The sequence below is a fragment of the Scylla paramamosain genome, chromosome 34, assembly GCF_035594125.1.
Source record: "Scylla paramamosain isolate STU-SP2022 chromosome 34, ASM3559412v1, whole genome shotgun sequence".
Classification (NCBI taxonomy): domain Eukaryota; kingdom Metazoa; phylum Arthropoda; class Malacostraca; order Decapoda; family Portunidae; genus Scylla; species Scylla paramamosain.
The window spans coordinates 9545519-9563548 of record NC_087184.1 but is presented as its reverse complement, the minus strand read 5'-3'; the positions used below and the strand labels follow the sequence as shown (position 1 = coordinate 9563548).

Below are 18030 nucleotides of genomic sequence, written 5' to 3'. Positions count from 1 at the left end.
TGTGTGTGTCTGTGTGTGCGTGTCTGTGTGTGTGTGTGTGTGTGTGTGTGTGTGTGTGTGTGTGTGTGTGTGTGTGTGTGTGTGTGTGTGTGTGTCTCTCTCTCTCTCTCTCTCTCTCTCTCTCCTCTCTCTCTCTCTCTCTCTCTCTCTCCTCTCTATTACCTATAGTTATGCAAAATTTAAAAGAAAAAAATAGGATTCCTTTCCGTTTACATGCATGCCTACCAGCCTACCTGTCTGTCTGTCTGTCTGTCTGTCCGTCTCTCTCCTTCCCTCTCCCCACTCGGTAAGGCGGGAATTAAACACTTCACTCCTCTCTTTGCTCCCCTCCTTCCCTCCTCCTCTCCTTCTCTCCCTCTCCTCCTTTGCTCCAGCTCTCCCTCCCTCACGCAAGAACCCAATCATCTCCTCCTTTCATGAGTATTGCTGCAATTTTCTCTCTTTCTCTCTCTCTCTTTTTCCTCTCGCACCTGCTTTTATCTCTCTCTTTCCTTGTACTAATTTTCTTTTCTCTCTGTTTACGTATGTGACGCAACATTGCTATCATTACTTTTTTATTTTTCGTGTTTTTTTATGTTATGAAAATTGTTCTGGAGATGCATTTTTTTGTGTTTTTATTTTGTTTTGTTTTGTGTCCGTCTGCTTGCCTGGTTACGTGTCTGTCCGTAGGCTTGTCTGTTTGGCAGCACGTGTCTGTCTCTGTCTGTCTGTGTACGTATCTGTTTCTCCTACTGTCTGTTTGTTTGTCTATCTGACTGTTTATCCATCTATCTTTCTATCTATCTGCCTATCTGTTGGTTTCTCTGTCTATTTCTCATAATCTATCTGTATTATTCTCTCTCTCTCTCTCTCGTCTCTCTCTCTCTCTCTCTCTCTCTCTCTCTCTCTCTCTCTCTCTCCTCCGAGGTACTATTGATTACTTGCAATAATTCAGTCACTGAGGCAAAGTTTGGGTCCTCCGAAGGTCGATTGGCATTTCAGACCCTTACCTGGTGGCCTTGACTGAGGAGGAGGAGGAGGAGGAGGAGGAGGAGGAGGAGGAGGAGGAGATGAGATATTAATACTCCAATGTCCGGGTGTTGGCAATATCTCTCTCTCTCTCTCTCTCTCTCTCTCTCTCTCTCTCTCTCTCGTCTTCTCTCTCTCTCTCTCTCTCTCTCCTCTCTCTCTCTCTCTCTCTCTCTCTCTCCTCCACTAACTTACGTCGTTTTTTCACTCTCTTCTCCCTCGTTTCAACTCCTGCCATGTATACGTCTCCCTCCTTGTAACCTTTCCCACCCTCTCTCTCTCTCTCTCTCTCTCTCTCTCTCTCTCTCTCTCTCTCTCTCTCTCTCTCTCTCTCTCTCTCTCTCACTGACCTTTCTTCAAAACCCTTTTCCTCAAACTCCTGCAAACTCTTCCTTTATTTCTTCTTCCTATTTGTTATATCTAGCTCTTCCTCCAAGCTCCCTTTCTTCCGTCCCAGTAACTCTCCCTCTCTCCTTTCCTCTCACAGGCTCTCTAGCACCCTCTTTCTTAAACTTAGGCCAAACTCTTCTATTTTCTTTTCTTCTCGCTCCTTTTACATCTACTGTCAAGCTTCCTTTCTCCTCTTCCCTCCCCCTCACAGCTCTCCCAGTACCTTCTTTCTTAAACATATGCAAAGTCTCCTTTTTTCTACTCTTACTCCTATTATATCTACTATCAAGCTTACTTTCTCCTCTTCCTCTCCTTCCCAGTAACTCTCTCCCTCGCTCCCTTCCCCTCACAAGCTCTCCCAGCACCCTGTTTTCAAACTTATGCAAATTTTACCATTTTTCTCCTTACTCCTTTTATATCTAGCTTTTCCTTCTTCTTACTACTATATCTACTATCAAGCTTACTTTCTCCTCTTCCTCTCCTCCCCAGTAACTCTCCTCCCTCTCTCCATCCCACAGGTCTCTCCCAGCACCCGGTCCACAACACGTCGGAGTGCGAGGAGCTGATGGACCGCGGCTGGAAGAATCGGTCCACTGGCGCTACTCTCATGAATGCAGACTCCTCTCGCTCACACTCCATCTTCACTATCACGTTGGAGATGATGGAGACTACGGGGGAGGACGACGCCATTCGGAGTGGGAAAATTGAAGCCTGGTGGACTTGGCGGGTTCCGAACGACAAGCCAAGACTGGTGAGTGGAGAAGTGGAGGAAGAGGTTGGGGTGAACGTAGGAAGTGACTAGTGGAGTGAGAGGCGAAATTGAAAGGAATGTGGGGAAGTGTTTGTTTGTCTTATTGTGTGTTTTTTTTTATTTCTGTAATGTTTGTTTGTGTTTGTTTTTTTTGTCTTTAGTTTTAGATTTCTGAGAAGCTTGTTAAGTCCTGTCGTTTGGTATTGTTTCTATCGTATCTTTCTTTAATTTCTTCACTGCCTAGCGCATCATTTATTGACACATCTAACACTGTAGAGAAACCTGTGGTAATGTAAACAGAAAGGAGGGATTGTAACGGGAAATACTGTGCCTTTGACAATAACAAAACAATTAATGGATACTGCACAGATGAAAAAGATGACCAAGTTATTTGAAAAGAAGGAAAGGATGTGTCAGGCGAAGCGAATGAGTCTTGAACTTAATGTAAATTTTTTTTCGATTGCGCAATTTCATTCAATATATTCTACTAATCCAATGTCGTTTTGAAAAAAAAGCTGAATTCGATCATATCTTTCCTCAAAACTTTCTTGCATAATTGACTAAATATGGAACCTCTTCATGATGACTATAAGAACTATGAACTCATAAACATCTGTCTTTCTTTACTTTCAACATACTTACAAAGCTGGATCATATTGCTTTGTTCCTCGTCTCTACCCTAATATCACCAACTGTAATTTCATCAAAACTTAGCTACGATCCCCCAGTCTAGGTAGCCATATCGTGTGTGTGTGTGTGTGTGTGTGTGTGTGTGTGTGTGTGTGTGTGTGTGTGTGTGTGTGTGTGTGTGTGTGTGGTGTGTGTGTGTGTGGTGTGTGTGTGTGTGTGTGTGTGTGTGTCATCTCTCCCTTTCTTCTCCGCTATAGGAGCAACGGGGAGCAGGCTAAAGGAGGCCACCAAGATCAACCTGTCCCTGAGTGCCCTGGGAAACGTGATCTCAGCGCTGGTGGACGGCAAGAGCAAGCATATCCCCTACAGAGACTCCAAGCTCACCAGACTGCTGCAGGTGGGCGGGGCTGGCTCACTGGATGATGACTTGTGCATTGATTGAACTGATGACTGGTTGACTTGACGTATGTACTGACCGACTTAATGACTGGCTGACTTGATGACTTATGCACTGACTAATTGGTTTTTATTGACTGATTGATTCTACTAACTTACTGGCTGATGGACTATTTAGTTTACTGACTTACTGACTTAATGGACTGACTGACTTACTGACTCATACATTAATGTTCTCTCTCTCTCTCTCTCTCTCTCTCTCTCTCTCTCTCTCTCTCTCTCTCTCTCTCTCTCTCTCCTCTCTCTCTCTCTCTCTCTCCTCTCTCTCTCTCTATCACTTCACTTCAGCTCCACAAATTCACTCCCCATCAAATTTCATCTTCCCAAAAACCCTTGTAACATACTTTCCATTCCATGCAAACTCTCTTTTTCCCTCACTGGACGGGGCTCACCTTACACACACATACATACGTGCTTTCAACTCTCCCTTGACCCTCAGAATACCACTTCTCTTACCCTGTCATTTAGTCTCTGTTCCACACTAGGAGGAGGAGGAGGAGGAGGAGGAGGAGGAGGAGGAGGAGGAGGAGGAGGAGGAGGAGGAGGAGGAGGAGGAGGAGGAGGAGGAGGAGGTGGACAAAGACTATAATTTTTCATACTCTCCTTTGGCCTCCATTCAACAACAAATGACTCAGGACACGAGGATCTTAACACTTTCCTAGTCTGTCTTCTGGCCTTCGTTCACATTGGTAGTCTTTGAAAGGTGACACGAAGACTATATATACATTTTTTTTCTGTTTTGTCATCCATTCAACAACAAAGGTCTTTAAATACAAGGATCTTAACACTTTCTTATTCTGTCTTTTGATCTCTGCTCCATTCTAGGACTGTTTGGAAAGTATCCCTATGTATTCATCACTTTTCATCTTCCTTTTGCCTTCCATTCAACAATAAAGGTCTCTGTGCAACGAAATTTTAAAACTTTCTTAGTCTATCTTCTGGTCTTGGTTCCATTTGCGAGTAGAAACGAAGACTTAATGATTTTTCGTATTCCTTTTTGCATCCATTCAACAACGAAGGTCTCTGGATACAAGGCTATTTCCAGGAGTCTTTGGGAGGTGACAACAATACTTTATCATTCCCTCATTCTCTGCTTTGGCCTCCGCTCAGTAACAATGCTCCTTAAACACGAGGATTTTAACACTTTCTTAGCTTGTCCTCCAGTCTTCGTAGCATTCCAGGAGTCTTTGCAGGTGACAGGAACACTTTAATCATTCTCTCACTCTCTGCTTTTGTCTCCGTTCAATAACAATGCTTCCTAGACACGAGATATTACCACTTTCTTATCATATTTTTTTCGTCTCCCTTCCACTGCAGGACTCTCTGGGCGGCAACACGAAGACTCTGATGGTGGCCTGCCTGAGCCCCGCCGATAACAACTATGACGAGACGCTCAGCACACTACGATACGCGAACCGTGCCAAAAATATCAAGAACAAACCCAAGATCAACGAGGACCCCAAGGACGCCATGCTGAGGGAGTACCAGGAGGAGATAAAGAAACTCAAGGAGCTACTCGACAAACAGGGCCCCCAGGAGACCAGTGAGTATTATGATGGTGGTGGTGGTGGTGGTGTTTTTTTTGGAGGAGGAGGAGGAGGAGTTAGTGGGTAAAAATGTGCTCCCGTAATGAAAAATGAAGAAAAAAAGATGGTATTTTCTTAGTAAAGACCGGGAGAAAAGGAGGAGGAGGAGGAGGAGGAGGAGGAGAAACAGAGTGTAAAGGGAGTAAGAATCAAGCACAGAAAAAAAAAAAAAAACATAAGAAAAAAGACAGTTGGACACGAAACCACACACTTTTACACACACACACACACACACACACACACACACACACACACACACACACATACTGAGTTTAGTTGGCAGGTTGAGATTCACGTCTATAGTGTGTGTGTGTGTGTGTGTGTGTGTGTGTGTGTGTGTGTGTGTGTGTGTGTGTGTGTGTGTGTGTGTGTGTGTGTGTGTGTTAAGGTCTTGGGATAGCATAGGTGGCGGTCCACGAATCCAAGTAGTGGTCCTCTCAATACGTGAATCACACACACACACACACACACACACACACACACACACACACACACACACACACACACACACACACACACACACACAATAATAAATAACAATGAAAATTAAGCACTCAATATAATATAGAAAATGAATAATAATGAAATGAATAAGAACGAAATAACAAATGAATAAGGAAAAGATAGACTAACAGATGAACACGCAAATATTTATAGTAGCAAGTGGAGGGAAAACAAGATACACACACTAAAACAAAACAAAACAATGAAAAAGGACATAAAAAAAAAGGAAAGGCACAAGACTAATTGAAAAGAAGTCACCATTTATATCACTTGGTCAAAAAGACGAAAACAAGACTTGAAAACAAAAACAAAAACGTAAAAAAAAAAAAAAAAATTGCAAAAAAAGTGGAAAAAATATGAAGCAAAAGAACACTTACATAATACTGTCAAAACACAAACAAACAAACAAACAAACAAAAACGCCCACGAGGATAAAAAACAAAGAATAAAGAGTACAAAAAAAGAGGACCAAGACAAAAAAAATGAAAAGAAAACCTGATCCAAAAGGAAAACAAGGAAAAAAAACCGACACAGACACAAAAGAAGGAACACACACACACACACACACACACACACACACACACACACACACACACACACACACACACACAATAAAAAAAATCAAAATAGAAAAAAAAGTGTTAAAACAAAAGAAAACGAAAAAGCACGTAACTCAGTCTAAGTCCCAAGCGGCGGCCATGTTGTTGCGTCACTGGCTAAGAAGGTGAACGACTCTTGGACGGAAAGGTCACGTGACGCGTTGAAGGGGCGACTAATCTGACAGAAAACGGGAAGACTTGTAGGGACAATTACTGAGATTACCATGACAGGGAGAGAGAGAGAGAGAGAGAGGGGAGAGAGAAGAGAGAGGGGAAGAGGATGAGAGGGGAGAGGATAAGAAGGAAAAAGATGGAAAGTAAGATGAGAGGGGAGAATAATTAAGGTGAGAGGGTGTATTATAGGAAGAGGCAGGGAGAGGGGAGGGGTATTAGAGTAAAACATGACGGTAATGAGAGATATTTGAAGTGAGTGAGACATGGAGAGTTAGATAACGTGATGAAGGGAGGGAGGGAGGGAGGGAGGTGGAGTGGAGGGAGTGGAGGGAGGTGGGAGGAGATGGTGAAAGAATGGAAGGACAGGAGGATGAAAGAAAGGATATGAAGGAAGGAAGGATGGGCAAGAGGAAGAAGAAAGTCATGGGGGTAACGAGTAAAAGAAAGGGGGGAGGGAGGGGAAGGATGAGGAAGGAAAGGGAAGGAAGAGGCGGAAACGAAAGAGAGAGAAAGAGATGAGGAATAGCGAATAAAGGAAAGGAAAGGAAAGGAAAAGGAATGAGGAAGCGAGAGGGAGGAAGGGAGAGGGAGGTTAAGGGGAATAGGGAGGAGAGAGGAAGGGGGAGAAGGGTTTGCGTGGTACATTTATGCGAGTTATTTCCTTCCCTTTGGCCTAATCGGATTTCCTCGTAAACACACACACACACACACACACACACACCACAATACAAGACACTATATTCTCTAATCAAGCAATACAATATGAAAGGTGGAAGACATGAAGAGCAGCCAAACCAGTTATAATATAGGGTGAATTACGTCAGGTTAAGTTAGTTTTAAAGTTTAACCTAACCTAACCTAACCTAACATAATGTAACCTAACTCAACGTAACCTAACTTAACGTAAACTAACCTAACTTAATCTATCCTACTATAACTTAACCTCTACCTCAAAATAAAAAAAAAAAAAAAAAAAAAAAAAAAAAAAACAGGGGTAGTTAATCTTCATGCACTTCTAATTAAAACCTATGCATGTATCCTTTGCTTTATGTCCTGACGTGTCTCGCTTTATTCTTGTCAGGGAATGGAAGGAAGAACTATCGTGGGGGAGGAACAGGTTGGTTTGTCTCAGTCTTCCCTTAAAGAGTGCCGTTTTCTCTGCTTCCCATGTAAACACTGGGTTCTGGCTGGCCCTTCCCTTTTACTAAATAGTGTGTGTGGTGAAGGGGACAAGTGTGTGATTACTCTCTCTCTCTCTCTCTCTCTCTCTCTCTCTCTCTCTCTCTCTCTCTCTCTCTCTCTCTCTCAACATGCTTCAAATTTCCTTTCTTTTCCTTTGTTTCTCTCTCTCTCTCTCTCTCTCTCTCTCTCTCTCTCTCTCTCTCTCTCTCTCTCTCTCTCTCTCTCTCCATGCGTCAAATTTCTATTTCTTCCTTTCTGCGTTTCCATTCTCTCTCTCTCTCTCTCTCTCTCTCTCTCTCTCTCTCTCTCTCTCTCTCTCTCTCTCTCTCTCTCTGTAACAGTAGTGCAATGTAAATACTCCCTCGAGGCTATAGAGAGAACACAAGGACTCTTCTCTATTCTAATCTTTCTTTCAGTTTTCCTTCAAAGAGTTCGTATGAATACATCTCTTTCGTATTCTCTTTTATGTCTTAACTTATTTTTCTTCCTTTCTCAAAATTTGATCAGCTCGTATATATGTACATTTGTCTTGTATTTTTGTTTATTTCTTGATTTTTTTTAAGTCTTTTCTTTCACGTTCTTAGTTTCGCAAATTTGTGGCCCTTTCAGTCTCAGAGTCTTAGGATTATATTATTTTTTTCTTTTTCCTGTTTGGTTTATCTCTGCAGCTTTGAATGTTTAAATCTAAAGGTACTCTACTTTACTTTACTCTTTTTGTATTCAACTATCAATTTAATCTCCAACTTTAAACATATATATTTCTTTTATATCATGTTTTTATTCATTTATTTATTTTGCATCTCTCGGTTTTAATTCTAGGAACACTTTACTATTACTTTTTTGGTATTTGACTATTAATTTAATCTCTTGTGTTTGACTACAAATTAATCTCTGTACATTTTTCTTCATACCATTATTCTTTCCTTATATAACTGAAGCATTTATTGTAGTTTTCCATAAAATCTTATACATTTTCCTCTGCTTAATACTTCCATCGCCTCAGGTACGGTAATCCTGATATTTTTGTACGACGTCTCTAGACCTCCGCATGTGTATAGTTACCTGCGTGCATTGAGCCACAGGTGTGCTTCACTGTAAATACAATATTGTTTTATTTTGTATTCTTGGGGGTTTTGAATAACTCGTAACGCTGCCTATTAATTTATTTTTACTTTGTTTTGACTCTTCTTCCCTTGCAGAGACCAGGAGGAGGAGGAGGAGGAGGAGGAGGAGGAGGAGGAGGAGGAGGAGGAGGAGGAGGCTGTGTATTGCCGTAGCTGTTACTGTAGATGATGATTTAGTTAGTAGACCATAAGCTCCTCTGTAGTCTGTAGAGGTCGTGCTACAGGCCAAGACGACCCTACACAACGGTGACGAAAGCTGCAGGCTAAAAAAGTGCTTATAGCTTCGGTAATGAGTAGAAATCCACTTGCAAAATACATACAAGTAAATAATGAAGGTCCCTCACCCCATTATTTACACGTGATGCTCCAATGAGAAACTAAAAACGTAAAAACATTAATTTTCATTTTCGAATACAGCGCAAAAAAAAAAAAAAAAAAAAAAAATTTAATTGTGTTTTTTCTATATAAAATGCATTAATCATCCAATTTGTGACTTTTTGGAGGTTGAAAAAAAAAAAAAAAATAAGAACAATAAAGCTCATTCCACTTTCCATACAATCCAAATGAACGACAAACTAAAGAATAAAATATACAAACACAAAACGAAAAAAAAAAAAAATGAAAAAAAAAAAAAATCTTTCTGACAACACACAAACAAACCATCACAACAATACTTTCCCCCGACAACCAACTAAACAAACCAACTAAATAACTAAACACCCACCCAACTAACCTAACCTAATTACAAAGGACAACCCAACCGACTAACCACACCTAACAATCTAACCTAACAACCTCTCCCTAGTCGTGTCTAACCAACAAACCACACACTACCTAACATAACCCAACCCTGTATTTCCCCAACCCCCCCCTAGTCGTGTCAGTGGCGCCGGATGAGAGCGTTCTACAGCAGGAGCGGGAGAAGGTGCGCCATGAGTACGAGGAGCGGATGCGGAAGATGAAGGAGGATATGCAGGCGGAGCAGCAGAACAACGCCTTGCTGCAGGCCAACATGGAGAACCTCAAGAAGCAGTATGAGAGCAAAATAATGGAGATACAGGCCAAGGAGAGTGAGGTGAGAGAGAGAGGAGAGAGAGAGAGAGGAGAGAGAGAGAGAGGAGAGAGAGAGAGAGAGAGAGAGAGAGAGAGAGAGAGGAGAGAGAGAGAGAGAGAGAGAGAGAGAGAGAGAGAGAGAGAGAGAGAGGAGAGAGAGAGAGAGAGAGAGAGAGAGAGAGAAATCACATAAAAAAATAACATTCCCTGTACACCATTTCTTCCCATCCCCTGTAAAAAAATAAAAAAAATACCAATGATAATGATGATAACATCCTTCTAACTAACCACCACCACCACCACCACCACTGCCACTAATAACAATAACCCAGCAACAACACCACCAACCACAACCACCACCACCACAACATCATCAGCAATACCAGCATCAGCAGCAACAACAACAACAACAACAACAACAACAACAACAACTGGAAGATGAGTTTGTCTACGAGGACGACTTCGAGGAGGAGAGCCAGCCTGCAGGGGGCGCTGACGTGGCTCAGGGACCAGCGGGAGGCGCCTACAAGACCATACCCAAGTCAGCTGTCTCTCAACCTCCACCGTGAGTGTGTGTGTGTGTGTGTGTGTGTGTGTGTGTGTGTGTGTGTGTGTGTGTGTGTGTGTGTGTGTGTGTGTGTGTGTGTGTGTGTTTAGTCACTAATGAACTAATTAACTTTTAGCATTACTTAGTTTGTGTTGATGTTTAAAAACAGTTTTATCGTTTCCTTGTTTACTGTGTGCGTGAGTGTTTATGTATGTTTGTATGCATGTTTGTACGTGTGTTAAGTTTTTCGATATTCGCTACATTCAACTCGTCTGATACATGAATGAGCACAACAAAAATAACGCTTAGATTTTCATTTTTCTTCACGTGTCTTATTATTCATTACAATCAGCTTGTATATCATACATTTTTCCCATCACTTTCAGACCGCAGGACATGATGAATACTATGCAAACGGAAGCACTGAAGAGGTGAGTGTATATTTCTCCTCCTCCTGGTCTTCATATATCCTTGCTCTTTCCCCTTCTTCTTCTTCGACGACGACGACGGAGGGTCGTCGTCGTTTTCTTCTTCTTCTTCTTCTTCTTCTTCTTCTTCTTCTTCTTCGACGACGACGACGACGGAGGATCGTCGTCGTTTTCTTCTTCTTCTTCTTCTTCTTCGACGACGATGACGACGACCGTCGTCGTCGTCATCTTTTTCTTCTTGGACGACGACACGGCGACGACAACGACCGTCGTCGTCGTCGTCTTTTTCATTTCTTATTCGACGACGACGACGACGGCAACGACCATCGTAGCCGTCGTTGTCGTAGTCATCATCGTCTTCATCATCTTCCTCCTTCAGCTCCTCATTTCTCTTTGCTCTCTCCCTTTCTTCTACTTCTCCTCCTCCTCCTCCTCCTCCTCCTCCTCCTCCTCCTCCTCCACCCCCTCCTCTTCATTGATCCCTGTGAATACCTTTTGTAATCTTTCTAAATCTTCCTTTTTTCCTTCCATTCATGCAGGTCACATCGCAGGTCTTCCTTCACAAATTTGTCACATTACTTCTTTTAACTGTCAACGACTGAAAATTTCGATTTTTTTTATTTCCACCGCTTTTTCTTAACGAAAATTCTCTCTCTCTCTCTCTCTCTCTCTCTCTCTCTCTCTCTCTCTCTCTCTCTCTCTCTCTCTCTCTCTCTCTCTCTCTAATGGATTTGTTCCTTTTTTATTTTCTCTTTTCTTTAATTCCACCTTTCTCTTCCTTCCCCTCTCACAGGTGTAGCTATCCCCCCCCCCCTCTCTCTCTCTCTCTCTCTCTCTCTCTCTCTCTCTCTCTCTCTCTCTCTGCTGTACCAAGTTTTATTCTATTATTCATTTATTCCTTTGTCCCATTCTTAATTTTCCCGTGCATTTCCATCTATAATTTATTTCCCTCTTCCCTTCCCTCTCTTCATTTCCACTTCCCTCCCTGACATCTCCTTTTCCCTCAGTTTCCTCCCAAAATTTATTCTCCCCTCATTTCTCTCTCTTTCCCCTCATCATTCTTCTCTTCTTTTCTTTTCCCCCACTAAATTTATTCTTCCTACCCTCTCTCTCTCTCTCTCTCTCTCTCTCTCTCTCTCTCTCTCTCTCTCTCTCTCTCTCTCTCTCTCTCTCTCTCTCTCTCATAATTTTCTTCCTTTTTCTCCTCCACTCCTTAATTTTATCATTCTCTTTCTTCTCACACTATTCACTTTCCCTTCATTCCTATTCCACTCACTCGATCTGTCCCTTTCTCCTCTTCCATCTATCCTTCCCTAACTACCTCTTTCTCCTTTTCTCTAGTCTTTCCTTCACTTCTCTCATCTATACCTTCCTTTCACTTTCTCCCCTTCCTACATATTCATTTAACTTTTTTCATCTTATTTTGTTTCCTTTCATTTATCTACGTACCTGTCACACATCATTCTCTCCTCTGTCTCTTTGGTCCGTATTCTAAAACACTTCTGCACCGAACCCCCGACTAGTTGAAGTTACACGTGTTTTGAAGGGTGTTTTTATAATTCTAGAGACAGATTAACAAGATTTCTACATTAACAACAGGAGAAACACTCTTGACAACCCGGCTAATCATCTCTGCAGCCTTGGAAAACAGTCGTGGTGAAAGAGCAAAGCGTTTCTGACTCTCCCTCTCTCTCACGCACTCTCTTTCCTCTATAGACTGAAGGAGCTGCAAGAGAAGATGGTGGGAGGAGAGAAGACGCAAGACACGGAACTGAAGGCGAAGAGGAACAGGCGCAAGAAGAACATGGAGAAGCGAATGAAGATCCTCAGTGAGGCGCTAAAGAACGTGGATGACGAGGACGGCGTGATGCTCAAGGTGTACGATGACATTCACGAGGAGCTCAGAGTCAAGACCGAGCTGGCCAAGAGGCAGAAAGCGAAGGTGAGATTGAGTTACTGAGAGATCTGATTGATGCTACAAATGTTACTACTACTACTACTACTACTACTACTTCTACTACTACTACTACTACTACTACTACTACTTCTACTACTACTATGTTATTGAGTTGTCTGAGGGATAAAAAATTTGACTGTTCCGTGTGGCTTTTGTAAGAAGTTCTGAGGAAATAAGAAAACGCTCAGGCAGTCTTCTCCCACTCCCACTTTCATAGGGGGACGGTGTTCCTCTCTCTCTTCTGCGTGCTCTCTACTCAACCCCACCCCCTCTCTCTCTTTCTCTCTTCCTCTCTCTAATCATCTTAAATGCAATCCTTCTGTCTTTTCCTTGGCCTGTCAAGTTTTCTTCCACCCTCTTTCATATCTATTGTTCTACTGAGCTAATGTTTAAGCATACAAGCCTAAAGAACAAGATCAAGAACACAAGATCAAGAGCACCATCCCTCCAGGTGACCCATGCATCTAATTAACGGCAATGAGCTCAGGTGATCGTACCCCTTAAATAGGTCACGGTGCATAATTAAAGCGTCATTCTCATATCACCTGAGCGCTGATTGGTTCCCGGCTGGCTGATGGAAATCCCTATTGACTGGTCGTTCTCTTAATCGGATTACGTGTGGTTGCTTCCTTCAGACGGTTCCCTCAGCCTCTCAAATGCTTAATACAGGACTTCCCGCCATGAGTGTAAGCTAAAAAGAGCCGTAATTACCTCTTAGTTTATTATTTTTGTCGTATCTTCTTTCACTCCTATTTTTTTTTTTCGTCTTCTTGTTTATTTCTTTGGTTAATTCCTCTCAAATGCTTTTAATATACTCGAGTTCCCGCCATGACCTTGAGCTAAAAAGAACCGTAACGACTTTTCAGTTTATAATTTTTTGTCTTGTCTTTTACTTTTTTTTTCCTTCTTTCTTCTTGTTTACTCCTTTAGTTAATTCCCCTCAAATGGTTAATATACTCGGAGTTCCCGCCATGAGTGTGAGCTAAAAGAACCGTAACGACCTCTCAGTTTATTATGTTTCGTCTTATCTTCTCTTACTTTTACCTCTTGTCTTCTTTTCTCTTCTTTGGTTAATTCCTCTCAAATGGTTAACACAGGAGCTGCCGCCATGAGTGTAAGCTAAAAGAACCGTAACGACCTCTTGAGTTTATTATTTTGCCTTATCTTCTCTTACTTTTATTTCTTCTTTCTTCTTCTTCTTCTTCCTTGGCTAAGTCTGTGTAAGTCTGTGTAATGCTGTGTAATCCTTGCGTGCCTCGCTGTGGAAAGGTAATGGTACGGACGATACTGCTCTTTTACAGTCTGTTTGTGTTTTTTTTTTTCTTTTTTTCTTGATCTCGTGCAAAGGGACATGAACTTGTGCATGAATAGTAACAACAACTGCAACTACAACGACAACAACAACAACAATAATAATAATAATAATAAACAACAACAACAATTTCTATCTACCGATTTATTCACCTACGTATATACCAGGCAGAGATTCCCCCACTTTAAACTATATAATCGAAGCAAAACACCACGCCACGTCCTCAGTGTGGGATTAAGAATACAGATGAGAGGGTTTTCCAGTCCCCGCCCTCCGTCCCTGTCACTTCGCCTTACAGTACTCAGGGAATACTACAGTGGAAACATTCATTCAATTATAATGGCAAAGAAATGGGCGTTCAGATTGCAGGGAGGGAACGTTGTACCACTGGAAAGAACGATTTTTTGCGTTAATCATCGAAGGAGGGGAAAAAAAAGTAAATTAATGAATAAAAAGACAATAAATAAAAAAAAATACATACATAAAAAAAATAGAAAAGAATATATAAATAGGTAAACAGATACATAAAAAAAATCATGAAAATAAAAAATAAAAGACCTCAAATACCGTCCCTAAAAAGAAAATAGGAGTAGGACAACCAAGAGGAAAACCAATTTATTTCCTTATTCCCTGAGCATCATTCGCTAAAAACCACACCCCAGTCTTTACGATGTCTAACACGCACCACTTCGTACCTCCACTTAGTCCATTACTTTCCACTGGCCTTCCCATGAGCCTGGAGTAAGTGAGCGGTAATGTTGTCCCGAGTGAGTTTCCAGAATGTGTTCAGAGGTGTTCCATGCAGTAAATAACGACGATACACGCCTCTGTAGTTCACGAGACTGTCCTTACTGCGGGGTATTCAGTTTATGCAGTTATCAGATCTTTTTGTTTTCATTTTTTTTTTGTATTTATTTTTACTACACTGATTTTTCTTAGTGCCATAAATGAACCACCGCCAGCGTGCAAACAAACCAGGTCGCTTACACTCCCCTGGGTTGAGTGAAGTTTTCGTTCATTCTCGTTCTTTATTTCATGGGGGAAGCTAAACGATTTTCTTTACGCTTGCTTTCGGGTTTACTAGATTTTCATGTGCTATATCATCTGCAAATGCATTAGACTGGTCAAATTAAACATGTAGAAAGATATGAGGATAGGTGAAAATAGATATGTTTCATACAGGGACTGCCACGTGTAAACAAGATGGCTTCTTGCAGCTTCCCATATTTTCTTATGTTATTAGAAAGGAAGTCAGAAGAATGAAATAAAGATGGCATAGTGGTTAGTGCACTCGACTCATAACCTAATTATTTCATGTTCGAATCCCTATGTGTGAGTATGTATATGTATGTATGTATGATGACCTAACCAGAACTTCCCTGCAGCTCAAGGCAATGGACAGGGAGATCTCAGACCTGACCTCGGAGTTCCAGGAGGAGAGGACCGATTACCTGGAAACAATTAGGCGGCAGGAGCAACAGGTGAAGCTGCTCACGGCCATCCTGGAAAAAGTGAGTCTTAGAAACTGACTGAGTTGGATTCGTGAGAGAGATAACGAGTCTCTCTCTCTCTCTCTCTCTCTCTCTCTCTCTCTCTCTCTCTCTCTCTCTCTCTCTCTCTCTCTCTCTCTCTCTCTCTCCATTGAAGTGGCCATTTTCTGGTAAACAACACGACACCTTTTCATTACCACTTCTCTATCAATCACTTTTTCCAACCCTTCATCTTCTTCCTCATCCTCCTTAATAATCATGACTCTCTCTCTCTCTCTCTCTCTCTCTCTCTCTCTCTCTCTCTCTCTCTCTCTCTCTCTCTCTCTCTCTCTCTCTCTCTCTCTCTCTCTCTCTCTCTCTCTCTCAAGTAAGAAACACCACAAGAACACCTCCATATAAACAGTTAAGAGTTTTGAACCATTAGTTAGTTAGCTCGCCACTAAGACCATCCACCCTTCTCTCCCCACACAGATCCAGCCCACGGTAAGGAGGGATTGCAACTACAGCAACATAGACGCGATCAAGAAGGAGGCGCTGTGGGAGGACGAGTACCAGAGGTGGCGACTCCCTGACCTGCTCATAGTGAAAACCAAACTCCCTCCTGCAGGTGTGTGTGTGTGTGTGTGTGTGTGTGTGTGTGTGTGTGTGTGTGTGTGTGTGTGTGTGTGTGTGTGTTAATCATTATATTTAGTGAAACCTAATCGTGTCTTGCAAAATTCCTCCATTAATACATTCTAAGTAATTCCAAATATTCAGTAGATTAGAATCAGAATTATAATTATCATTTTAACAAGAATTAGTCAGACTGAAGCATAAAGTATAATTAAAGTAAGGTAATAATAGCTGTGACATAAAATAATCACTCTCTTTGAAGTCTATAATTCACATTTTTAAAATCACACAAAAACAAAAGCTGCATTAAAATGTTTATACTGAACAACAACACAATCAAAAAGTTCATTGTTATGTACATTATATGTGTCTGTGTATACGTGTGTGAGAGTACCCTGGCGTGTGTGTGTGTGTGTGTGTGTGTGTGTGTGTGTGTGTGTGTGTGTGTGTGTGTGTGTGTGTGTGTGTGTGTGTGTGTGTGTATTTACTCCCAGTTGACTGGTTGCACACACATGACAATATAAATACATGTTTGTAATGGTAGAATTCATAGAATTTATAGGACCACCACCATCCTGAATTCCATATATGTCTGTCTGTATGTCTGTCTATTTGTCTGTCTGTCCGTCCGTCTGTCTGTGTGCGTGTGTGTGTGTTTGTCATCTCTAGCCAAGGTCTTAGTAATTTTTCTCTGTTCTAATTTATGTACCCATATTTTTCCCTTCTCGGTTTTTTTCTTCCATTTTTGTGTTGAAATTTTCCTCTCTATCCAATCTATTTATTTATTCACATGAATATTTACTTTGTTTCCATTTCCTCTTTATTAATCGTTTGTTTATTTATTTATTGTTTGTGTGTTTGTATATTTGCCATCTGTCTCCAATAATCATTTACATTTTTTTCACTCCCTGTCTGTCTGTATGTTTGTGTCTGTGTCTGCGTTTGTCTATATGCCCAACTCTATTCTCTCTCTCTCTCTCTCTCTCTCTCTCTCTCTCTCTCTCTCTCTCTCTCTCTCTCTCTCTCTCTCTCTCTCTCTCTCTCTCTCTCTCTCTCTCTCTGTGTGTGTGTGTGTGTGTGTGTGTGTGTGTGTGTGTGTGTGTGTGTGTGTGTGTGTGTGTGTGTGTGTGTCCGTCCAATCTGTCTGTCTGTCTGTCTGTCCTCCTCCCAGCAACACTGCAATGGTAGTAAGGCTTCTGTTTAATGTATCGCCATGTTTAGTGTTGCCCTTGAGACGTGACCTGACATGACCGTCTCTATGACCTCACCAGGGAGGGTCAAGGTGACACTCGGAGGCTCAGGTCAAAGGTTAGACAGTTCTTATAAGGTCCTGAAGATTTATTATTTTTGTGTTGATATTTCCGCAACACAGTATTCGAGAATATAATTGTTCACCGAGGCAATTACATTATAGAGACTTACGTAGAAGTGAGTTAATGACAAAACTAGTGATTACAAATGTGATTGACTGCAATCATAATTATAACGGGATTTTTTTTTCTATATTAGCGATTATAATTTTGTTACTATATTTTTTGTGAGATTTTTATTGATTTCATGACCGTTCTTTTTTTGTTCAGAGAAATTTGTAGTAGTAAAGATAAATTTTTTTTTATGTTAGTCTAACAGAAATTAATGTTTTTAGTAGTGACTTTTGAATGACTAAATGAAAACGACAGACTGTAAAAAAATAATAGTTAGTGAAAGAAAACATGAACACTAAAGAGACAAAACATGAACACAAAAAGAATGTTGAGCTGACCAAAAATACGGCCGAGGATGAATATACATGATTATTATTATTATTTTTTTTTTCAAAATGTTTTGTGGCCTCCGAACAACGCTGCCAAACTGGATCATGCGTAAACAATAATATTCGTTTGGCTAAAAAGTTGCAGCTTATTTTGCACATCTAGTCCAAACACTACACACACACACACACACACACACACACACACACACACACACACACACACACACACACACACACACACACACACACACACACACTGCTAGTCAATGTTAAAAGGTGAGATTCACACACACACACACACACACACACACACACACACACACACACACACACACACACACACACAGAAATCACGGTCAATGTGGATAGGTCAGGTCATTCAAGGTTATTCAAGGTCAATCTCTCCTCCTATGTGTCCCTTGACCCCCCTCTCCCCTCACCATAATGCTAGAGGGTATAAAGGGGTCTTTCTTT

The 18030-nt window shown here is 41.4% G+C and overlaps 1 protein-coding gene and 1 long non-coding RNA gene across 5 annotated transcripts in view; one reads left to right on the top strand and one right to left on the bottom strand.

Annotated features, from left to right (window-relative positions):
- LOC135090126 (uncharacterized) overlaps positions 1–18030 on the bottom strand; it is a 204360-nt gene that overhangs the window by 26251 nt on the left and 160079 nt on the right. The window lies entirely within an intron of this gene.
- LOC135090121 (osmotic avoidance abnormal protein 3-like) overlaps positions 1–18030 on the top strand; it is an 85664-nt gene that overhangs the window by 47082 nt on the left and 20552 nt on the right. Inside the window, 10 exon segments of the mRNA XM_063986491.1 lie at positions 1917–2104; positions 2107–2149; positions 3037–3176; positions 4553–4778; positions 9280–9479; positions 9790–10022; positions 10391–10435; positions 12149–12374; positions 15087–15212; positions 15663–15798. Of these exon segments, the coding sequence (XP_063842561.1) occupies positions 1917–2104; positions 2107–2149; positions 3037–3176; positions 4553–4778; positions 9280–9479; positions 9790–10022; positions 10391–10435; positions 12149–12374; positions 15087–15212; positions 15663–15798 (1563 nt within the window).